This window comes from Lipotes vexillifer, unplaced genomic scaffold, assembly GCF_000442215.2.
Source record: "Lipotes vexillifer unplaced genomic scaffold, Lipotes_vexillifer_v1.1 scaffold1009, whole genome shotgun sequence".
In the NCBI taxonomy this organism is placed as follows: Eukaryota; Metazoa; Chordata; class Mammalia; order Artiodactyla; family Lipotidae; genus Lipotes; species Lipotes vexillifer.
In genome coordinates this window covers 1,731,739-1,756,810 of record NW_006772405.1, presented here as the reverse complement: position 1 = coordinate 1,756,810, position 25,072 = coordinate 1,731,739, and the positions used below count along the sequence as shown (strand labels likewise).

The 25,072-nt window shown below is 43.2% G+C and overlaps 1 protein-coding gene across 1 annotated transcript in view; it reads left to right on the top strand.

Moving 5' to 3' along the window:
* Positions 1-25,072, top strand: part of PDE6A (phosphodiesterase 6A) — a 70,024-nt gene that overhangs the window by 32,712 nt on the left and 12,240 nt on the right. The window contains exons 7-17 of the mRNA XM_007447511.1: positions 608-674; positions 4,857-4,904; positions 7,485-7,634; positions 8,210-8,353; positions 10,249-10,314; positions 10,537-10,683; positions 11,581-11,688; positions 16,180-16,289; positions 17,854-17,941; positions 18,126-18,226; positions 18,753-18,860. Of these exons, the coding sequence (XP_007447573.1) occupies positions 608-674; positions 4,857-4,904; positions 7,485-7,634; positions 8,210-8,353; positions 10,249-10,314; positions 10,537-10,683; positions 11,581-11,688; positions 16,180-16,289; positions 17,854-17,941; positions 18,126-18,226; positions 18,753-18,860 (1,137 nt within the window). The remainder of the gene's footprint in view (positions 1-607; positions 675-4,856; positions 4,905-7,484; positions 7,635-8,209; positions 8,354-10,248; positions 10,315-10,536; positions 10,684-11,580; positions 11,689-16,179; positions 16,290-17,853; positions 17,942-18,125; positions 18,227-18,752; positions 18,861-25,072) is intronic.

The following is a 25,072-nucleotide window of genomic DNA, read 5'->3' as shown; positions in this document are numbered from 1 at the left end:
AGGGCTTGATCCTGTGTCCCCTGCATTGGCAGGCGGATTCTTAACTGCCGTACCACCAGGGAAGTGCCAGGTATAGTTTCATAGGAGTTCACTTTCAAACAACTGATGAAGTTTTTAATGCATTTTTCCATGTGTGTATATGATTTTCACAATAAACAAGTAAAAATAATACCCAAAATTGTGATATTGCTGTGTGGGATAAATAAGTATGTAGGGCTTCCCTGGTGGCTCAGTGGTTGAGAATCTGCCTGCTGATGCAGGGGACACGGGTTCGAGCCCTGGTCTGAGAAGATCCCACATGCCGCGGAGCAGCTGGGCCCATGCGCCGCAACTACTGAGCCTGCACCCTGGAGCCCGGGAGCCACAACTACTGAAGTCTGCGTGCCTAGAGCCTATGCTCTGCAGCAGGAGAAGCCATCGCACTGAGAGGCCCTCGCACCGCAGAGGGGAGTGGCCCCCGCTCGCCGCAACTAGAGAAAACCCATGCACAGCGACAAAGACCCAACGCAGCCAATAAATAAATAAATAAATAAATAAATAAATAAATAAATAAATAAATAAAATCTATTTTAAATAAAAAAGTTACCACTGTCTTTGACCTTTACAGGAATCCACCTCCGGACCATTGGGCTTTAGTGAGCGGTCTTCCCACTTACGTTGCCCAAAATGGCCTGGTAAGTAATACAATTTTGAGGGGGGAGAGTTTTGAATCAGGTGGAAAGGTGAAGGGATTTCAAATCAAGAGAGTGGGGAAAACGGTGGCAAGTGTGTATCTCTAAAAGCCCAGTTCTCCCATTTCTCAATTCACTCGATGGTTGGTCCAAGGGGATGCGCAGAGAATTGACATTTGAATAAATATGAAATACACAGAGAAAGAATCCTCAGATGGAAAGGTGCACAGTCTCAGTGACAACTAAAGATACTTACGCAAATGTCAGGGATAAAGGCACAAGTGGCTGGTCCACCAGGCTCACCACAGAACAAGTCCCAGCCTCTCATCCCAGAGACTTAGTTGCCACTCCCAACACCCCCCCCCGACCCGGTCCCTGCCACATTTCCAGCCACACAACAGAGCTCAAATGCTCTATCTCCCCCCATGCCCCACCCGCTTGGGGTGCAGGGTAGAGTGACAGTATCCCCTACCCTAGAGAGAAGGGTCATAGCTGCACATCACCCCAATATTTGAGCCTGCTTATCTCTGTATCCTTCCCCAGGCACACACACTACACAGTGCTGTTCATATATCAGGGTGTTTATTTATTGGGCATTTTCTATGTGCCAGGTGCTGTGGTTGGCTCTGGGGATACAATGATAGATGAATCAAATAGTTTCCGTTCGGAAGCTCATCATCAAATGGGAGATATCTTTACGAACAGATACTTAGACTATAATGTGATAAGGCCAGATAGAGATGTACATGGTATATTCTAGGAACACAAAGTAGGAAGCATCTAAACCAGCTTTACTTGCCAGAGTGTTTTGGTCTGAGTTTTAAAATAAATAGGGGTTAGGCAGGTGGGGCAGGAAAGAGGATTGCAGGTGGAGGAAGCAACATGGGCAAACAACTAGGGCTTGGAGGTTTGAAGTGACACAGAGTGTACAGTTCCGTGTTGCTGGAGTATTAGGTTTGAGACAGGAAGATGGCAAGAGATGAGGCTTGAGAGGGAGGGAAGGGCCAGATCACAGTAGCCTTGGACGCCAGGTCAAGATGGTGAAAGTTTAATCTACAGGCGATGGGTTTTTAAGCAAGAGGTTGGCACAATGAATTTTCATTTTAGAAAGAAAACTCTGAACGCTCCCTAGAAAATAGATATGAAGGGAGTAAGACTGGAAGCAGAGCGAAAAGTGTGTCCTTACAAACAAGAGATGAAGAACATCTCAACAAAGGCAAAGGCAGTAAAGAACACTAACTGTCTTCATTGCTAACAGCCATGGAGTGCTTATGATGAGCCAGGCAGTGAATACATTTGCTCACTTAATATTCATGACTCAGACAGAGATGAGGTGGAGAGAGGGAGATCAGGGCTCAGATCTAACACTGAAAGGGCTTTGTGACTGGTTGTGAGCAGAGAGGGAGGGAGAGAAGGACCAAAGCCAATTTCAGGCTTCTAGACTGGACAGATAATGCTGCCACCAGGTTTGGATGTAAGATGCTGAGATCAGTTTCAGACAAGGTGCAACAGAGACTTTTTTTCAGAAGCAAGTGTCCAGCAAGCAGCTAAAGAGATGACTCTGATGCTGTGGAGAGGACGGATGGAGATAGAGATTTGTGTCAACAAAAAGTAGAGATCTGTACTGACTACACTACAGACACTATGATAGTATATCTGGTCCTTGACCCCTTTGCTCCTAGGAGCAGATGGTACTTGAAACCATGAGTGTGGATGAAGTCACCAGGGAGAGTGAGGGAGACTCGGGGTAGAATACTAGAGGATGCCAGCATTTAAAGATTGGGTGGAGGAAGAAGAGTGTGTGAAGGAGAATCAGAAGAAGGGTTCAGAGGTGTCTGGAGGCTCAGGAGAGGGTAGTGTCATGGAAACCAAAGAAGTAGAAAGTTTCAACAAAGAGAGAGAATAACAAATGCAGCAAAAGTGATCCAGTGAGATAAGAAGCAAAAACTCTCATTGGGCTTGGCAGTGAGGAGGTCATTCATGGCCCTGATGAGAGCAGGCTTGGTGGCAAGGTGGAGGCAGAAAGCAGTGGGTGGTCTGCTGAGGTGTGGATGGGTAATGAGAAGGTAGAAAATGCAAGAGAAGGAGGAGAAAACCTGATGGTCACTACAAAGACCACATTGGGCCAAGGGAGGATTTTGTTTTCAAGGTTGGGAGAGAATCAAGCATGCCCATGGACTGAAGCTAAAGAGCCCTCAGAGAGGTTAGAAATCAGGAGAGAACAATAGCAACTGATGGAATTGGCCCAAGGAGAGGCCAGAGGCGTGGTACAGAGGGTGGGCACTCTTGAACAGGAGCAGGGACAGCTCATCCTCTCAGACAACAGAATGGTCTGATCTACTGGGATAGGCAGGGTCAAAGCAAGCTCACATGGTACCTTTTTGAGAACTAGAAAAAGGTGTCCCTTCTTGATGGATGAAAAGAGAAAGGCTAGGGCCATTGTTCTGAAAGTCAAGAACAGGCTGGATTTCAACTCCCAGTCACCCCCTCAGCCAGATGCCTTTGTGCAGTGCACATGCTACACAACTGTATACAGTGGCCCCATAGGCAGGACTCTGGAGGGATCAGATAAGAGTTATCTGCATGATAGGGTAAACTGGTCCAGTTTTCAGGAGAGGAATCTTGCAATATAAATACAACCAGAGCTACAGCACCTTTTACTTCTTCATCTGCTGTGAAGTTTACAGCACAAGGAAAAACTCCTTCCTGACAAAACAAATATAATTGATTCAAAGATGTTTAGAGTGGCATTATTTAGATTAATTTAAAAAAACTGGACATAACCAAATACTCAACAAAAGGGGGTAAGAAAATGGGACACCTTACTATAAAACTACAGTCTTCAAAACAGTATGGTATTGGCACAAAGAACAGTAGAGAAAGCCCAGAAATATGCCCACACGTACATCATCATACATCATTGTTGTATGATCAATTAATCTACAACAAAGGAGGCAAGAATATACAATGGAGAAAAGAAAGTCTCTTCAATAAGTGGTGCTGGGAAAACTGGACAGCTACGTCTAAAAGAATGAAATTAGAACGTTCTCTAATACCATATACAGAAATAAACTCAAAATGGATTAAAGACCTAAATGTAAGATTGGACACTATAAAACTCCTAGAGGAAAACACAGGCAGAACACTCTCTGACATAAATCACACCAATATCTTATTGGATCCACCCCCTAGAGAAATGAAAGTAAAAACAAAAATAAACAAATGGGACCTCATTAAACTTAAAAGCTTTTGCACAGCTAAGATAACCATAAACAAAACGAGAAGACAACACACAGAATGGGAGAAAATATTTGCAAACGAAGAGACCAACAAGGGATTAATCTCCAAAATTTACAAACAGCTCATGTAGCTCTGTATCAAAAAAAAAAAAAGACGACTCAATCAAATAAATAAGCAGAAGATCTAAATAGACATTTCTCCAAAGAAGACATACAGATGGCCAAAAAGCACATGAAAAGATGCTCAATATCACTAATTATTAGAGAAATGTAAATCAAAATTACAATGAGGTATCACCTCACACTGGTCAGAATGGCCATCATCAAAAAATAATAATAATAATACAAATGAATGTATATACAAAACAGAAACAGACTCACAGACTTAGAAAACAAACTTATGGTTACCAAAGGGGAAAGGTGTGGGGGGTAGGGATAAATTAGGAGGTTGGGATTAATACAGACACACTACAATATATAAAATAGATAATCAACAAGGACCTACTGTACAGCACAGGGAACTCTACTCAGTACTCTGTAATAACCTATATGGGAAAAGAATCTGAAGAAGAATAGGTATATGGATATGAATAACAAAAAAATAAATAAAAGATGAATGAGATATGAAAAAAGCTAACATTAAAAAGAAGAAAGTGGGACACTATACAGCTATTAATAACAAAAAATTATAGCCTTAACTTTCTCAAAGCTTGGAAATGACTCAGAAGTGAAGCAAATGGTAAGAAGCCATGTTTATAAGGCAGGTTTCCTGTTCGGTAGCCTCAGTTAATAATTCAAAACCATCTTAAGCATGTCTACCTGATGACAAGAATGTGAATGCCTTGGATAAGGATGTGATATTTCTGAAAGTAGCATGCCCATTGCCCTCAATGGGTACTCCATCAAGTCTAACCATAACTCCATTATTCCTCTTCATGGCTTTCAGATTTGCAACATCATGAATGCACCTGCAGAGGACTTTTTTGCATTCCAGGTAAGTTAGTTTTTATTTACTCTCTCAGTCATATGATATTTTTTCCCCCAAAGAGGATTCAAATACATTAGAATCCATCTACTTTATTGGGAAGCAGTCTCAACAAAGCGAAAATGTGAGTGCAAAAAAGTCATGTGCCCATGGAAGTGGGGAGAGAGCTAATTTGGTAAATCCAAGGTCCCATGTGGTTTTAAGGTTTACACCCTTTGCTTTCTGGCCTTAGGACCTTGGCTTATGCTATTCTCTCCCTTACTACTATCTCTTGTCCAAATGCCCTCTGCCCTTCAATGATAACCCCAAATGCTATGAAACTTCTATGAAGTTTTATTCTGCTTCCCCTGGCTGAATATCATTTCTGTCTCCTTAGGATTATCATGGAATGTTGTTTAGTATTCCATTTGATTTTGTTTGTATTTTTAAAAAATGTTTGCGGAGGGCACGCTCTGGGCCAGGCATGGGCACGATGCTACACCAGCTACAGAGGTGGACTAGACAGGCATGGTCTTTGTCTTCAGGGAGCTCATGATCATATGGGGAAAGAGGCATGTGGAGTGCTGGTCAGGACAAGAGCAGAGGGACAGAGGAGGGACTCTCCCAGGGGGGCTTGACTTCGTCTGGGAAGAGTCAAGGAACGTGTCCCTGAGAAATTATGTTTGGGCAGTAAAGAAAGGAGAGAGGATTGCAGGAAAGACAGGGCTTGTTGGAAGGAACCAGAGTAGACCAATGAGACTGAGGGGAGAGTGGCAGGACGAAACTCTAGAGAGGTAGACACAGGCCAGGTCACACAGAGCCTGGAAGGCCATGCCAAGGAGTTTGGCTTTCTTACTCTATTTCCCTTACATCATCTTTCATGATCCTTCCTTGTCTTTTAGATTAATTCCTCTTGGCAAAATATAGCCTTCCTTTGGTCAAAGGTCAGGGCTTATCTTTCTTAACCTGTGCAGCTCTGGGTGCCCTGTCAATATTTCTTGAGTTTAGCGTGCTAGGTGTACGAAAACCAAATCATGAGCAGTCAGGAAATAATTAAGAAGGAAATAAAAATGGCTCATAGCAAAATTAGTGGGTTTTTTTTTTTTTTACTCCTTAAATAACATTATGAAAGACCTTAGAGAGAATATCCTTCCAAGGTTAAAACCGTATGTCTTGTGTTGTGATGTTGACCACATTAGTGTGACGAGGCAAATTGTTGCTGAGAGTTGCTAACCTGATTATAACCACAACAGAACTTGATCTTTACCCAAGTCATCTGATTAACTGTAGTTTATCCACTTTAATAAATAAAGTCTAATCTTGTTTTTAGATTCCAGTCTTCTGTCTCCAACTCTTCCTCCACAAAGTAGCCTGAGTGATTTTTAAAAGAAAAACATAAGTTGCATCAAGTAACTTTGCTCCTTAAAAATGTTTAATACTAAAAAAAAAAAAAAAAAAAAAAAAAAAAAGTTGAATACTTTCTCATTTCACTTTTATTCACTTCCAATAAAATCTGCTTCTTTATCATGGCCTTCAGAGAGGCCGTGATAGAAAAGGTTAGGGAGAGAGCTGGGAGCCTGAATTCAAGTTTCCCGACTGACAGCCCTATGCTCTTTGGACTGTATTCTACATCCCTCCGAAGTCACTCTCCTACCAGGTGCTGAGTTCAAGTGCTACTTAAATAATAATAATTATCATCTCACCACCTTTAAAATCTTGGAACTTTCGAGCTAGAAGACTCTCCAACTCCAGGAAGCCTTCCTTGACTTCCTTCCCTCCTCTGGCTCCCAAAGTACCTTGCAGAACTTCCCACATGAAGTGTGACTGCCTGTTTACCTTCCAGACGTGAGCAACCTCAGGACAACACCTCTGCCTTATTTTTCTTAGTTCTCCCATCTTCTAGCTCAGGTTCTTGTACATTGTAAAATACTTGATAAGTCTTCAATGAATCAGTGGAAGAAAGACTAGAAATTGTCTAGTTATCCCCATTTTGTAAATGATGAAAGTGAGGCTCAGAGAGATGGGAAATGACTCACAAATGGTACCTTATGATTGACCAAGATATTTCACTTCTCTTTTCTCGTTTGTTCCATGAGGTACATACTCTTACTACTGGCCCCATCTATAAATGAGAAAATTGAGGCTCACAGAGATAAAACAACATGCCAAAAGGAACACAGAAAGGCAGGTTGGGAGGCAAAAGGTACAGGTTATATCCATCCAGTTGATTAGTTCAAAGTTACAAGCATCACCAACATGGCCCCTTTTAAGCCAGTCCCCTGCAGTTAGCTCCTGTATCTGAAAGGGAAACACTACCTCCCTGGACTGTTTGTTTGCATCATTAGATCCCCAATACACAGCTCATTGCCTGGCACATGATGGCCCTGACATTTTGGGGATGAAACAGTATAGCTATCTGGCTTGTGGCGCTCCCACCAGACGGGCAACCTGCTCATGGCGTTTGGCGACTAAAATCATGCAAAGCCCAACAAGGTCTAACCTCTTGCCACTCCCTCAGCCAATCAGGGTCATAATGCAGCATGAAGTCCTTTACAGATGCCTCTGCAGCCTGGTACCTGAAGCAAACTTACTCTGGCTCTTCTCTTGCAGAAAGAGCCTCTGGATGAGTCAGGATGGATGATTAAAAATGTCCTTTCTATGCCAATTGTGAACAAGAAGGAAGAAATTGTCGGGGTGGCCACGTTTTACAATCGCAAAGATGGGAAACCCTTTGATGAAATGGATGAGACCCTCATGGAGGTATGGTTTTTGAGGAGGCCTCTAGACGTGGTATTCAGAGTCGGCTCACCAACGAACTTGGCTTCCAGAGCTGCATGGTGGGGCCCTTATGTGCTGCTGCCCCAGCTCAGGAGGGATGGGAGCTCACCTTGTAGACACTTTCCTGACTCAACATTTATTCTCTTTGCTCTCCCTTCTGCACTGCAGCAGTTGTCAGAGAAATCTATATTCCCTTTTGTAAAAAATTAATAGACTTTACCTTTTAGAGAAGCTTTAGGTTCACAGCGAAATTGAGCAGAAAGTACAGAGAGTTCACTTATATCCCATGTCCCCACATACGCACAACACATTCCCTTTCTGTGAAATGATTAGACATCAGGATGGTGCTTCATGTGTGTTAGAGCTTTATTCAAAGTGCATTCCCATCCATTATTTCATCTTACCCTAACAACATCTCTTTGAGGAGGGCAGCACACAGCTAATCAAACCCATTTTGTAGCTGAGAAAATGGAGGTTTACAGAGTCTTACCCTAAGTTACAGAAGCAGGATCAAACCTGGATGTTCTGCCTCTGATTCTTCCTTTCTTTCCTTTTAGTCTCTGACTCAATTCCTGGGCTGGTCTGTCTTAAATCCTGACACTTATGAGTCAATGAACAAACTTGAAAACAGGAAGGATATTTTCCAAGACATGGTGAAATATCACGTGAAGTGTGACAATGAAGAAATCCAGAAAATCTTGGTGAGTAGCGTTTTTTTCCTGTTTCTACTCTAGAAATGGCTGCTATGGGGACAGCTGTCCCTCGCAGGGTTACCTCAGTCTTAGAACCAGACCTTGGCTTAACAGCTCTAGAAACTCCATTTTTCTCTGTGCTCAGGGCTAACATGGTACTAGAGATGGAGTCACCAACCACAGTCCCTACTCTGAGAGGAAGCTCTATCTGAGAGATCAATGGACAATGGTCAGTTGCTCAGAGCCTCCCTCCATGAGGTCAGCTCACTTAGAAGACTCAATCTTTCTGAGCAAAGAAATAGTTCAGAGGGGGGGTTAGATGTTTGTAGGAAGCCCTCACATAGTTTCATCACTGTACAGTATATAAGGTAATTTCACACTTATGATGCTTACAATAGCCCAGTAAGGTGGGCAGGGAAAGGATTTGGTTTTTTTGGCCGTGCCACATGGCATGTGGGATTGTAGTTCCCTGACCAGGGATCGAACCCACGCCCCCTGCATTGGAAGCTCGGAGTCTTAACCACTGGACCGCCAGGGAAGTCCCAGGGTAAGAATTTTTACCCCCATTGTAGAGATGAAGAAATTGAGCCCCAGAAGGGGGAAGTAATTTGTCCCCAAATCACCCAGCTCGTTAAATAGGTCTCATTTAACATTCAGGATAATGAGCAAATTATCACTGGGCTGAAAAGGCTGCCTTGGGAGGTAGTGAGCACCCCATCATGAGAGGTATCTAAGCATAGGCTGAGTGATCATATATCAGGGAAGCTACAGAGGAAAATCCCACCTGGGTGGGAAATTGGATGACAGGCTTTCAAAGATATGTGAGAATCAGTGATCCACCATTCCTGGGATTTTGGTCTCAAAGAGATCAAGATTTTAGAAGTAAACAGAATTAGCCAAAGGGCATTGGATATGATGCCCAGCTGAGTTCCCAAGACTTTGGTTTATACACTGCACAAGTTGAAACAACATAAACCAATGTTTTCAGAGAGCATTTCTTAAGCTGGGAAGATACAACAAATATGATCGTTTTGATCCCAATAACTGATAAATCCAAAGGAGAAAACACCCAGTATGGATGAACTGACCCATGGTTTGCTTATCTCAGTCCATAATTTTAAGCCAAATGATGGATATGCAGACCCTATGGAGGCGTAGCTTCAGTGAACCAGTTAAAAGTTAATAGACTATACTCTAGATCAAGAAATCCGAAACCAGTTATTGGGTCCAGGTTCCCCCCTCCTGTAGCACATGGGGAAATAGGCCCAGAGAGGGAAGGAACTTGTCTCAAGTCACACAGTAAGTGAGAAGAGCCAGGACCACGAGCAAGGACTCCAGACCCCCAGTCAGCAATAATAACAATATCAACAACAGCCTTACTTAATTTTAGCACTTACTATGGGCTAAGCACTGCTCTCGGTGATTTACATGCATTATTTAATTTAGTTGCATATATGTTTTTGGAAATGACTTTGCATAAGGGAATTCCCTGGTGGTCCAGTGGTTAGGACTCTGCACTTCCACTGCAAGGGGCATCGGTTGGACCCCTGGTCTGGGAGCTAAGAACCCACGTTTAAAAGAAAAAAAAAAAAGACTTTGCATAATCTAATTTTAACTTGCCAGTTAAGTACTTTTATTATCCTCATTTTACAGATGAGGAAATGGGAGATCCAAGCCAGTAACTGGCAGAGCTCGAATATGCACGAACGGCTCCGTGGCTCCAAAGCACATGACCTTGAATTTACTTGTTGACAATAAATGTTGAATGACAGTCTCTCTGAGTCCGTAGCTCTGTTGCAAGAACTCTCGTGGAAGAAGAAAAAAGGAAATGGAAAAGTAGAGATATATTTAGACCTTAGATGTAGTAAACTAATTCTTTTCTCTGCTATTTCGGGCCCCGGCAGAAAACCAGAGAAGTGTATGGGAAGGAGCCGTGGGAATGCGAGGAAGAGGAACTGGCTGAGATCCTGGTGAGCTGCGCAGCAGCGCTGGCCCTGACCAGTTACAAGCACAGGGTGTGCCCCAAGCATGGGCGGGGAGTGTCTCTGCCAAGCATGACCCTTGCCACTCTGCTCTGATCCTTCCAGCAGACTCGGGATAGGGACAGGGCTTGGGTGGGGGTGGGGGGGGATAGGAGAGGGACCCAGGAACTCTTCATGTGTCCCAGTCACTTGACTCCATGTTTCACACAGCAAGAACAGCTGCCAGATGCAGAGAAATATGAAATTAATAAATTCCACTTCAGCGACCTGCCCCTGACGGAACTGGAGCTGGTGAAATGTGGAATACAGATGTACTATGAGCTCAGGGTGGTGGATAAATTTCACATTCCTCAGGAGGTGAGGTCGAAACAAATGTTTGATTTCCCTTTTTCTTTTCCCTCTTTCTTTTGTGCTTGCTTTAAAAAAACAAACAAGCAAACTCAATCTGTAAACTGCCTTAAAAAGAGTGTACCCTCAGCTTTTAGGATTTAAAGCATTAGTCACATCTCACAGATGCGTCATTTATCAGAAAAGAGACACATGGTTCCTCTGAACTGTGGTGTTTCTCAAGGTGGGTATTGAGGCACTGAGTTCTGAAGACTGTGGATAAATGGGATGCCAAAAACAGTCCTACAGTCAAACAGAGTGGGAAAAGTGGGTTAAATCCATTTAAACAGGACTTTTTCCCCTGCAGGATTCCTTCGGTGTGCTGTGCATCTAGGGGGACGGGGATGGACAAAAAGGTGGAGGTGGGGGTTATGTCGCGTGCAGAATTTCCCAGACTTCTTTGATTAAAGCAGCGGTTCTAAATGTGTTGCCCCAAAGCACATCAGCATCACCTGAAAACGGATCATCCTCCCCATTCCCCCCCCCCCCCCCCCCCCGCCCCGCCACACACACACTCCTAGCTGTAAGTAATTAGATACTGTTTTCACAAGGCCTCCCCACAGCCCAGAGCGATTCAGACGTGCACTCAAGTCTGAGAACCACTGATGTAAAGACCCCTTTGATTTTTCTCCCGTACAGTTCCTTTAAGCTTCTCCCAGGGCCTCGTTTCATAACCACGTCCATTGTCATAGTACCTAGCAGTCTGCAAAGTGCTCTCACAGCCTTATTGCATCTATTGCTAGTTCACACGTGGTCTCCAGGGCGGGGGCTGGAGCATCTGGGGGTCAGCAGGCAGCATCCCCACCACCACCACCCCCCTAGCCTTGGCGCAATGCTGCTGCCTCACTGATGTGCATGTGTTCGCAGGTCCTGGTGCGGTTCATGTATTCCCTGAGTAAGGGCTACCGCAGGATCACCTACCACAACTGGCGGCACGGCTTCAACGTGGGGCAGACCATGTTCTCCTTGCTGGTGGTACGGTGGTGGCGGCATCTGGTCGGCGTGGTGGGTGGGACCGCGGGAGGCTGCGAGCTCCTGCCACACTGGGACAACTTCGTGCAGCTCCCCTAGCAGCAGCGGCATCATTCTTCTACTTACTGCTTTTTTAAAAAAAATGCAAACAGAGTACATGCTTAGCATAAATGAATTCCAAGAAGAGAGAAGTATATAAAATAAAAAGTAAAAGAAAGCTACATTCTTCTCCCACCCCCAAGCCGGTATTTGGAGAAAACCATGACACAACTCCTTCAAGATTTTCTTCTAAGAAGCATTGAGACATATTTGTTCACACACACATACACAAAGTTTATTTTGTTCATAACCAATTAAATATTATTATTCTGTAACATGATTTTTTCATTTGAAAGTATATAAATATATCGACCACATTCTTTAAATATATTTTTATTGTGGTAAAATATACATAACCTAAAATTTACCATTTTAACCATTTTTAGGTGCACAATTCAGTGGCATTAAGTATGTTCACAGTATTGTGCAACCATCACCACTCTCCATCTCTCGAAATTTTCCAACTTCCCAAACAGACACCCTGTCCCCATTAAACAACAGTATTAATGCAGCTCCCCAGTTCCCCTGTCCCCAGGCCCTGGCGACCACCTTTCTACTTCTTCAGCCTCTATGAATTTGATTATAGGTACCTCACATAAGTAGAATCATACAGTATTTGTCCTTTTGTGTCTGACTTATTCCACTGAATGTTTTATTATTTATTTATTTATTTATTTACATCTTTATTGGAGTCTAATTGCTTTACAGTGGTGTGTTAGTTCCTGCATCACAACAAAGCAAATCAGCCATACATACACACATGCCCCCATATCTCCTCCCTCTTGCGTCTCCCTCCCTCCCACCCTCCCTATCCCACCCCTCTAGGTGGTCACAAAGCACGGAGCTGATCTCCCTGTGCTATGCGGCTGCTTCCCACTAGCTATCTACCTTACGTTTGGTAGTGTATATATGTCCATGCCTCTCTCTTGCTTTGTCACAGCTTACCCTTCCCCCTCCCCATATCCTCAAGTCCGTTCTCCAGTAGGTCTGTGTCTTTATTCCTGTCTTACCCCTAGGTTCTTCATGACATTCTTTTTCTTAAATTCCATATATATGTGTTAGCATACGGTATTTGTCTTTCTCTTTCTGACTTACTTCACTCTGTATGACAGACTCTAGGTCTATCCACCTCATTACAAATAGCTCAATTTCGTTTCTTTTTATGGCTGAGTAATATTCCATTGTATATATGTGCCACATCTTCTTTATCCATTCATCCGACTATGGGCACTTAGGTTGTTTCCGTCTCCGGGCTATTGTAAATAGAGATGAAATGAACATTTTGGTACATGACTCTTTTTGAATTTTGGTTTCCTCAGGGTATATGCCCAGTAGTGGGATTGCTGGGTCATATGGTAGTTCTATTTGTAGTTTTTTAAGGAACCTCCATACTGTTCTCCATAGTGGCTGTACCAATTCACATTCCCACCAGCAGTGCAAGAGTGTTCCCTTTTCTCCACACCCTCTCCAGCATTTACTGTTTCTAGATTTTTTGATGATGGCCATTCTGACTGGTGTAAGATGATATCTCACTGTAGTTTTGATTTGCATTTCTCTAATGATTAGTGATGTTGAGCATTCTTTCATGTGTTTGTTGGCAGTCTGTATATCTTCTTTGGAGAAATGTCTATTTAGGTCTTCTGCCCATTTTTGGATTGGGTTGTTTGTTTTTTTGTTATTGAGCTGCTTGTAAATCTTGGAGATTAGTCCTTTGTCAGTTGCTTCATCTGCAAATACTTTCTCCCATTATGAGGGTTGTCTTTTCGTCTTGTTTATGGTTTCCTTTGCTGTGCAAAACCTTTGAAGTTTCATTAGGTCCAGTTTGCTTATTTTTGTTTTTATTTCCATTTCTCTAGGAGGTGGGTCAAAAAGGATCTTGCTGTGATTTATGTCATAGAGTGTCCTGCCTATGTTTTCCTCTAAGAGTTTGATAGTTTCTGGCCTTACATTTAGGTCTTTAATCCATTTTGAGCTTATTTTTGTGTATGGTGTTAGGGAGTGATCTAATCTCATACTTTTACATGTACCTGTCCAGTTTTCCCAGCACCACTTATTGAAGAGGCTGTCCTTTCTCCACTGTACATTCCTGCCTCCTTTATCAAAGATAAGGTGACCATATGTGCGTGGGTTTATCTCTGGGCTTTCAATCCTGTTCCATTGATCTATCTTTCTGTTTTTGTGCCAGTACCATACTGTCTTGATTACTGTAGCTTTGTAGTATAGTCTGAAGTCAGGGAGCCTGATTCCTCCAGCTCCGTTTTTCACTCTCAAGATTGCTTTGGCTATTCGGGGTCTTTTGTGTTTCCACACAAATTCTGAAACTTTTTGTTCTAGTTCTGTGAAAAATGCCAGTGGTAGTTTGATAGGGATTGCATTGAATCTGTAGATTGCTTTGGGTAGTAGAGTCATTTTCACAATGTTGATTCTTCCAATCCAAGAACATGGTATATCTCTCCATCTATTTGTATCATCTTTAATTTCTTTCATCAGTGTCTTATACTTTTCTGCATACAGGTCTTTTGTCTCCTTAGGTAGGTTTATTCCTAGATATTTTATTCTTTTTGTTGCAGTGGTAAATGGGAGTGCTTTCTTGATTTCACTTTCAGATTTTTCATCATTAGTGTATAGGAATGCCAGAGATTTCTGTGCCTTAATTTTGTATCCTGCTACTTTACCGAATTCATTGATTAGCTCTTGCAGTTTTCTGGTAGCATCTTTAGGATTCTCTATGTATAGTATCATGTCATCTGCAAACAATGACAGCTTTACTTCTTCTTTTCCGATTTGGATTCCTTTTATTTTCTTTTCTTCTCTAACTGCTGTGGCTAAAACTTCCAAAACTATGTTGAGTAAGAGTGGTAAGAGTGGACAACCTTGTCTTGTTCCTGATCTTAGTGGAAATGCTTTCAGTTTTTCACCATTGAGCACAATGTTGGCTGTGGGTTTGTCATATATGGCCTTTATTATGTTGAGGAAAGTTCCCTCTATGCCTACTTTCTGCAGGGTTTTTATCATAAATGGGTGTTGAATTTTGTCGAAAGCTTTCTCTGCATCTATTGAGATGATCATATGGTTTTTCTCCTTCAATTTGTTAATATGGTGTATCACGTTGATTGATTTGCATATATTGAAGAATCCTTGCATTCCTGGAATAAACCCCACTTGATCATGGTGTATGATCCTTTTAATGTGCTGTTGGATTCTGTTTGCTAGTATTTTGTTGAGGATTTTTGCATCTATGTTCATCAGTGATACTGGCCTGTAGTTTTCTTTCTTTGTGACCTCCTTGTCTGGTTTTGGTATCAGGGTGATGGTGGCCTCATAGAATGAGTTTGGGAGTGTTCCTCCCTCTGCCGTATTTTGGAAGAGTTTGAGAAGGATGGGTGTTAGCTCTTCTCTAAATGTTTGATAGAATTCGCCTGTGAAGCCTCCACTGAATGTTTTTAAGGCCTATCCATGATCTAATTTTATGGCTTCAGAGAATTCTGCATTGTTCAAGTAGACCATAATTTCTTTATCCAGCTCCCCTATTGTTGGACATGGGGGTTGTTTTCGATCTTTCACTATTACACACAGTGCTACTGTGTCCTTGGATGGACATACCTATGTGTATATGTCAGTCTTTTTGTCTCAGAGGGTTTGCAGTTTCTATATTTCATTTACAAGTGTTTTCCCATCCAGGTTATGACACACTTCTCTGCCCTTGCCCAGGCTCCTCATCCTCATTCCTTTCCCTTGTGGCCGGAATGGTCAGGGCAGAGTAAGCTCTAGGGCCAGGAGGCAGGAATTCTGGCTAGGCTGTCATTGAGAGTGAAAAACACACCCCTTAGACTTGATTTATTTCTTGGAGTCACAGAGTCAGCATCACCTCCCCAGGGCTCTTTCCACCCTTGACTCCAACACCCTGCACAAACAAGGAGTTAAGTACTTGCAAGACGCTCAGGGAAAAATTCTTCTGGGCTGTGCTTGAATCGGTAGACCAGGCTTGGAAGGTTCGCTTTACCAGTCTGGTCATGTTCAAAAACACTCTAAATCCTAAAACTCGAGGGCTGTCAGTTTCTCAACATTCATCCAGTTTGATGCCCTCCACTTTGAGTGTGCACAATGAGATACTGAGGCCCAGAGGGAGATGCGACCAGCTAAGGTCACTCAGGAGTAAGGTGACGCACCAGCCCCATTTGCCCGGGACTGTCCCCGTTCTAGCACAGAAAGTCCCACATCCCAGAAAACCCCTGAGTCCCGGCAAACATCTGGTCACCCTGTGGCGCCAGGGGTCGAGCCAAGATCAGACCTGTGTTTCCAAGCTCCAGGCCCTCCCCCTCACACCTGAGCTCTCAGCCCCGCTTCTGACCCCCGCAAGAAAGGAGTGAGTGCTATCTCTGACTGCTCTTCCAGACTGGAAAGCTGAAGCAATATTTCACAGACCTGGAGGCCCTGGCCATGGTCACCGCCGCCTTCTGCCATGACATTGACCACAGAGGCACCAACAACCTCTACCAAATGAAGTGAGTCAGTGCTTACTGGCCCTCCTCTCTACCTCCGGCCTCCAGGATTGATTACCTAGATCTGAATGGGTCTCAGCTAGACTCGCTTGCCAAGGAGAAGTCCCGCAGTCCACAGCTTCCCACTTCTTCCTGCCCTTTGGATCTGGGTAAACTCCTGTGATAGACAGAATAATGACCCTCAAATATGTCCACACCCCAATGCCTGGAGCCTGGGAATATGTTGCCTTACATTCAAAAAAAAACTTCATGGGTGTGATTAAGTTAAGGATGTTGAAATATAGGGATTATCTTGGGTTATCCAAGTGGGCCCCACATAGTCAGAAGGGTCCCTATAAGAGGGAGGTGGTGGGGATGTCAGAGAGGACAGAAGATGTTACACTGTTGGCTTGGAAGATGGAGGATGGGCCCACAAGCCAAGGAATGTAGGGGGCCTCTAGAAGCTAGAAAAGGCAAAGGAAACAGATTTTCCGCTACAGCCTCCAGAAGGGAAGCAGCTCTGCAGACCCATTTTAGACTTTGAACTCCAGAGCTGTAAGATAATAAAATTTCATTGTTTTAAGCCATTCAGTTTGTGGGAATGTGTCAGAGCAACAACAGCAAAAACTAATATATGACACTTCGTCACTCTTCTCCTTCCCTTCCTACCTGTTGAATTAATTCAAGCCAAGATGTTAGTAACTGAGAACGGTTCATTTATTCACCTTGGGTTTACAATGCTCCCAACACCAGCGTGGTAGGCCCTAGGCTAGGCAAAGGAGGTACCAGGGTAAGCAAACCAGACACAGTCCCTGTCCTCACAGAGCTTATATTCTAGATAGTCTCTGAAGCAGAGTCCTTGAACCATGCTCTGGGGGACCCCCGTGACCACCTTGTGGGCTGGGCAGAGCGGGGACGAGTGTGATACCCATATTATAAGTGAGGAAACTGAGGCTCTTCCCAGGGTCCACAGCCTGTAAGTCATTAACAAACCCTAGAACATGCTTCTCTGAGTCTTCTCAGTTCTTTCCTGCTGCTCCAAGGTTAGAGATTGTGTTTACATTTTACCTCGTGGGAAGCTAGGTACTGATCTCAGTGCTTGGCGCATAAAAAGGGCTCAACAAATATTTATTGAATAAAGACATGAATAAATATATTGCTTGTGGGAATTCAGTGGCTTCCCCTAAGGATCAGGTATGGAGGATGTGGGGCTTTGTGATGTTCAAAGTACGGCCCAGTGCCAATGTCCATGGATTGGCACTGGGCCGATAAGTTTCTAAAAGTGCACGTGGCATTGTGTTTGTGTCTTTTTCTGGGGATAAGTGTCCACACTTCTAGGGAGTGCACGACCTCAAAGAGGCCCAGAGTCAATTGTGGAGAAAACTAAAGCCTGAGGGTCAGGACACCTGCTATCTAGTCCTATTTCCCACTGTCCTACTGTGGGGCAAATTCCTTCTTACTCCTGAAGTTCAACCTCTCTGCCTGCAGAACTAGGAGGTGACAGGAATGGATGATGTTTTTAACCTTCACCTCAGCCATTTCATACTGATCCTCTCTCTGCGTGTCTCTCTCTTTCTCTCCCATTCAGATCCCAGAACCCACTGGCCAAGCTCCATGGGTCCTCCATCTTGGAAAGACACCACTTGGAGTTTGGCAAAACATTGCTGAGAGATGAGGTAGGATGAGGGCCCTCTGCACTGGCTTTGGGGTCTGAGAAGGAGCCCCCATCTCACAAGAAGCCTGAGTGTGGCCAGGCATTGGCCTGGGCTGCCTCTCCCATCACCTGGGGTGGCCATCAGTAATTGAGCAACTTTACTGCCAGCATCACTTCTTACATCTCTCCTATGGTTTTCTCTTTAGAGCTTGAATATCTTTCAAAACCTCAATCGCAGGCAGCATGAGCATGCAATCCACATGATGGACATCGCGATCATTGCTACAGACCTCGCCTTGTATTTCAAGTTGGTGTTTCTTCTTCATTTTAAGAATAACAATGATTAGGGAATTCCCTGGCAATCCAGTTGTTAAGACTGCCATGGGCCCGGGTTCCATCCCTGGTCGGGGAACTAAGATCCCGCAAGCCACCCAGCGTGGCCAAAAAAAAAGAATAGCAATGATTATAATGATAATGAACACCACAGTTCTAATTGAATTAGTATATGCTCTGTGCCAGGCACCATACTTTTGCTATGGACACATCGACTCCCACTACAGCTCTACGAGTTAGATATTTTTACCCCCATTATACAGATGGGGAAACTGAGATCCAGGGGAAGATTAGCTAAGATCAGATAACAAATCCATGGTAGAGTCTGAGTTAGAACTTAGGTCTTCACTCCCAGGCGTTGGTTCTTTTCACCTGTTTTTTTTTTCTTTTTTTTAATTACGTTGTTTTAATTAGCCTCTGTCTGAAACAGCCAACATTAGAAGGCCAGGGGTTGCCTTATTCTAAGATGTGCTCCTTTAACAAACTGGTGTGTTTTATAGGAAGAGGACGATGTTCCAAAAGATCGTGGATCAGTCTAAGACGTATGAGACTCAACAGGAGTGGACGCAGTACATGATGCTGGATCAGACACGGAAGGAAATCGTTATGTGAGTTGAGACAGGGCTCAAACCCTGATCCCCTTAAGCCCGGGGTCATAAGGCAAAATTCTGCACTGACAGGCTTTGCTGCCTTCAAGAGAGCCCTGGGACACTTTCCACTATGGAGGCCTCTGACATATGAAGCAAATAAGTTATGCCAAAACAGCACTGCAGAAATTATGTGTTTAATCTTTACTCTAACACAAAAATACAAGACAGTATACTATCATTTTACTTCTTTGTATACAAAAAGTACACTATTTGAAGTATTTCTATCCTAAAATGCAGAACTTTTTGTGGTAAAGCGATGTGACTTTAAAGTTTTTGATAAAACATAGAGCATTATACCAATTATGGTTTGAGTGACAGCTAAATGTCACTCAAAATCTGTAGGCTTAATTTCTTAAGTGTTCTTTTATACATGGCAATGGCCTGCAAAACAGCTGTGCCATTCACAAATTAGTTCCGTGATTTGTGTGATATTTAGTGCTCTGCTGCCATGAGGTCTGGTAATGGGATGCAATTTTAAGTTTTCTGGTGAATGTCTTCTTTTAGTCTCTCTCCGTGTGCTTCCATGATTCACTTCAGTTGATCATGGGGTGAGAAGTGTAAATCTGAGCCTTTTCTTGAATATGTGGCCCAAGCCAATGGCTCCCCCGGCCCCCCTGTGAGAGGTCCTGGGTGTTGATGCCAAAGGAAACAAGTCCTGACCCAGTACCCAAAGAGGTGTTGTTAGTTTATCCCCAGATGCTTCTGTGGAGATGAGGTTTAATTAAGTCACAAATGTTACAAGTCCCTGCAACAGAGATGGGGCAGCTGCTGGGACAGGCTCAGGGAAGACTAGGCAAGTGGCCAGTCTTTCCCTTAGCTTTGAAGTTGTCCAAGCAGGCCTCCCCAAAGATCCTCCCATCCTGGGGAGCAGGGTGACCTGCACCACGGAACAAGGAGGCACACGCTGGCTACAGCTGCTCCCGGGCAGACCAGGAGCTGCCCTGCTGGACGTTTCAAAATGGTGCTGCAGAAGAACTGAATGACTGGAAAGAACACCAAGTTCTTGGACAGGGGGTCTTATTGTTAGAAAAGCCGTCTATTCTCCCTATTTATTCATTTAAAGTGATTCCAAGGAAAATATCGATTTTATCTTGGGGAGAATTAGGAAGCCAATTCCAAAATCCTTATGAGAAGTAAGTATACAAAAAGATCCAGAAAATTCTGAAAGAGAAAGGAAATAATAGGGACCAGCAGAGTTCAATCCTAGGCATGAGAAGGACAGGTCAATGAACAGACTCGAAAGACAAAGCCTACACTAAAAGTGGATTTTCTGCCAGTGGAGAACGGGATAATTTCATAAATGGCGTTGGGACAATGAGGTGGTCTGATTGTTTTTTTCCAAGGCCAGCAAGCAATTCTCCAGTTCTCAGTGAGCACTGACTGGCTGTCCTACAAATTTCACTCAATTCTCACACTATCAACCCGGAGATAGTGTCAGACCCCACTTACTAAGGGCTCAGCCCCATGAGACTGGCTACCTTTCAGACACCAACGGCAAGTCCTTGTTGCCTGTGCTTCTGACTGACTAGCTATAAATTGGATGTTCCCATGACCACCTCCTTGGGTTCGATTAATTTGTTAGAGTGGGTCACAGAACTCAGAGAAATGTTTACTTACATTACCAGTTTATTATAAAGGTTATTATAAAGAATACAAAAGAACAGCCAAACAGGTACATAGGGTAAGGCCAGAAGGGCTTCCATCCCCAGGGAACTGGGGTGTATTCACCAACCCTGAAGCTTATTAAATCTCATTGTTCAAGAGTTTTTATAAAACTTAATCTGCAGCTCCTCCCAACCCTTTCCAAGAGGCCAGCAGGTGGGGGTTAAAGTTCCATCCCTCTATTCACTTGGTCTTTCCGGTGACCAGCCCTACCCGAACGCACCTAGGGACCCTATCCTAAGTCGCCCTATATCACCTCATTAGCGTAAATCCAAAGGGGGCTTCTTGGGAAGGATAAGACACTCCTATCACTCAGGAAATTTCCAGAGTTTCAGGAGCCCTGTGTGAGGAACCAGGGACAAAAACCAAATATATTTCATATTCTACCACAGAGGTAAATCCCTATTTCACTCCTATAGCAAATAAATTCTAGATGAATCAAGGATTTTAGAATAATGAGAAAACAAACTAAAAATATGGAGAGAGGAAGAAAGCACGGGAGAATTAAAAAGAGTAAGCTTTTCTAAGTGTGACATAAAATTCAAGACATGAGTAGATCGATAAATTTGACTACATAAAAATTAGAGATTTCTGCACAACACACACAAGAACACATAGCTAAAGTCAGAATGCAAATGATACACTGGGGGAAAATATGTGCAACACTTCTGACAGAAAAAGAGCTAATTTCCTTAGTAGTGTTAATACAATTCAAGAAAAAGCCTAATCCCACAGAAAAAAGAGCAAATGGCATGAATAGATATATCCCAGAAAAGGAATTACAGTGGGATGTAAACATATGAATAGATGATGACCTTACCCATAGTGAGAGAAATGCAAAATAAAAGTACCTCGAGATATAATTGTTCATCCCTCTTACTGGCAAAGATTAAATGTTTGCTAACACATGGTGCTGGGCAGAGTGAGGGGCAACAGGCAATCCTATTCACTGTGGTGGGAATGTAAATAGGTGCAGATTTTTGTTTTGTTTGCGTGTGTGTGTGTGTGTGTGTGTGTGTGTGTGTGTGTGTGTGTGTTTTAAAGTTTGCTTATCTTTGATCTTAGTTTCCCGACCAGGGATTGAACCCAGGCCATGGCAATGAGAGCGCTGAGTCCTAACCACTGGACCACCGGGGAACTCCCCAGTAGGGACAGTTTTACGGAGGGCAATGCCTATCAAAATTGTAACCGGCCATACTCTTTGACCCAGCAATCCCACATCTAGCATTTACCCTCCAGATTTCCTCCCACATGTGCCTCAAGGAGTATGCACAAAGTTATTCATTGCAGCATTATTCGTAATCACAAAAAATATTCAAAAAACCTTAAATAACCATCATGGGGCACCAGGTTAAATACACTATGGCATTTTCACACAACGCAATGTCACGCAGACTTTACAAAGAAATGATATTAAGGGTTTCAAAAAATTTTGAAAAGCCAGAGGCAGGACTTCTTCAATCACTGTAAAAGCCAAGGTAGTCTTAAGTGGAAGTCCTCACTGAGCACACATACCCCTCCCAAAGCCTTCCAAGACAAATATAGGCTTGGATGGCCTCAAGGGAATCAGTGTTGTCCCTCTTCACGTTATCTTCTGGAGAAAGCACAGTAGGTGAGGCACGGTCAGCTCCTCACTCTTCTCCCATGTTACAAAAAAAAGGCAAACTCACCCTTCTTTGAAGTCTATAGTGCAAAGACCTCTGGGGCATCATACAGAGGGACAATAAATACTGGTGTCCTCAAAGCTTCTTTTAATCGTGGCATTATAAACCCAAGGGAGGGCTTCTGATAGATAAATTTGGAAGAATTTAAAGAATGGAATGACATTGTGACAAAACTCCTTCCATTCCCAGGGTTTCTAATTATTGCATCTAATCAGTCTTGCAATAAGAAGTATTCATTCATTAACTGATTTTTTTTTTCTTTTTGGCCGCACCACGCGACTTGCGGGATCTTATCCCCAACGGGGGATTGAACCCATGCCCTCAGCAGTGAAAGCGCAGAGTCCTAACCACTGAACCGCCAGGGAATTCCCAACTTGTTAACTGATTTTTAAAAAATAGTCCCATCCTATCTCATCAATAGATGAATTTCCAAAAATATTTGAGTGTTTAATAATTTCTAAAAATAGGTAGTATATTTTATTGTATTGGTTAAGCGTGTAATAATAATAACTCAACCCAAAAGAAAACTTTTCAACACTTGGAGACCTATGGTCAAAGACAGCATTGTTTAGTTATATAATTTCAACTAATGGACATATTTGGTTGCAAATAAGTATGAAAGGGTAATCAATTCATTTCATATATATATATTTTTTGAACGTCTGTGATATGTATACAGTTATACACATATATACATACACACACACACACACACACACACACACACACACACACAAAACATTAGGATAAAAATCTGTGGGGGAAGTCAACTGGAAATACAAGTTTATGAAGTAAAGGAAGAATGTAAAATTCCAGACTCTTTTTTTTTTTAATTGAAGTATACTTGATGTACAATATTAATCTGTTACAGGTGTACAATATGGTGGTTCACAATATTTTTTTTCTTTTTTCTTTTTTTTTTTTTGCGGTACGCGGGCCTCTCACTGTTGTGGCCTCTCCCGTTGCGGAGCACAGGCTCCGGACGCGCAGACTCAGCGGCCATGGCTCACGGGCCCAGCCGCTCCGCGGCACGTGGGATCTTCCCAGGCTGGGGCACGAACCCGTGTCCCCTGCATTGGCAGGCAGACTCCCAACCACTGCGCCACCAGGGAAGCCCGCGGTTCACAATTTTTAAAGGTTATATTCCATTTATAGTTATTATAAAATATTGGCTATATTCCCTGTGTTGTACAATATATCCTATAGCTTATTTTTTACATAGTAGTTTGTACCTCTTAATTCCCTACCTTTATATCGCCTCTCCCCACTTCCCTCTTCCTACTGGTAACCACTATATCTCCAGCTTGTTCTTCATATCTGTGAGTCTGCTTCTTTTTTTTATCACATTCACTAGTTTGTTGTTTTTTTTAGATTCCACATTTAAGTGACATCATACAATATTTCCCTTTCTCTGACTGATTTCACTTAGCATAATACTGTCCAAGTCCATCTATGTTGCTGCACATGGCAAAATTTCTTCATTTTATGGCTGAGTAATATTCCCTTGTATATACATACCACATCTCCTTTATCCATTCATCTGTCGACAGACACTTCAGTTGCTTCAATACCTTGGCAACTGTAAATAATGATGCTATGAACATTGGGGTGCATGTATGTTTTCGAATTACTGTTTTTGTTTTTTTTGAATATATACCCAGGAGTGGAATTGCTGGGTCATATGGTAGTTCTATTTTTAGTTTCTTGAGAAACTTTCATACTGTTTTCCTCAGTGGCTGCATCAATTTACATTCCCACCAGCAGTGTACGAGAGTTCCCTTTTCTCCACACCCTCACCAACGTTTATTATTTGTGTTTCGTTTTGTTTTGTTTTTATATGATAGCCATTCTGACAGGTGTGAGGTAATATCTCATTGTGGTTTTGACTTGCAGTTCCCTGATGATTAGCAATGTTGAGCATCTTTCCATGTGCCTATTGGCCATCTGCATGGCCAATCTTGGGAAAAATATCTATTCAGTTCTTCTGCCCTTTTTTTTTTTTTTTTTCTTCTGGGGCACGCGGGCCTCTCACTGCTGTGGCCTCTCCCGTTGCGGAGCACAGGCTCCGGACGCGCAGGCTCAGCGGCTATGGCTCACGGGCCCAGCTGCTCCGCGGCATGTGGGATCCTCCCAGATCTGGGCATGAACCCGTGTCCCCTGCATCAGCAGGCGGACTCTCAACCACTGCGCCACCAGAGAAGCCCATTCTGCCCATTTTTTAATCAGGATATTTTGTTTTGTTTTGTTTAGGTTGTTTATTTTTTTGATGTTGAATTGTATGAGCTGTTTTACATTTTTGGATATTAACCCCTTATTGGTCATATCAATTGCAAATATTTTCTCCCATTCTATAGGTTGTCTTTTTGGTTTGTTAACGGTTTCCTTTGCTGTGAAAAAGCTTTTAAGTTTAATTAGGTCCCATTTGTTTATTTATTTATTTTTAATATATATATTTTAAATTTTATTTATTTATTTTTGGCTGCACTGGGTCTTCGCTGCTGTGCGCGGGCCCCCTCCAGCTGTGGAGAGTGGGGGCCACTCCTCACCACGATGCCTGGGCCTCTCACTGTGGTGGCCTCTCCCGTTGCGGAGCACGGGCTCCAGAGCGCAGGCTCAGTAGCTGTGGCACAGGGGCTCAGCAACTGTGGCTCACGGGCTCCAGCGCGCACACTCAGCATCTGTGGCACTCAGGCCCAGCTGCTCCGGGCATGTGGAATCCTCCCGGGGCCAGGGCTCTAACCCGCGTCCCCTGCATTGGCAGGCGGATTCCCAACCACTGTGCCACAAGGGAAGCCCCATTTGTTTATTTTTTGCTTTTATTTCCTTTGCTTTAGAAGACCAATC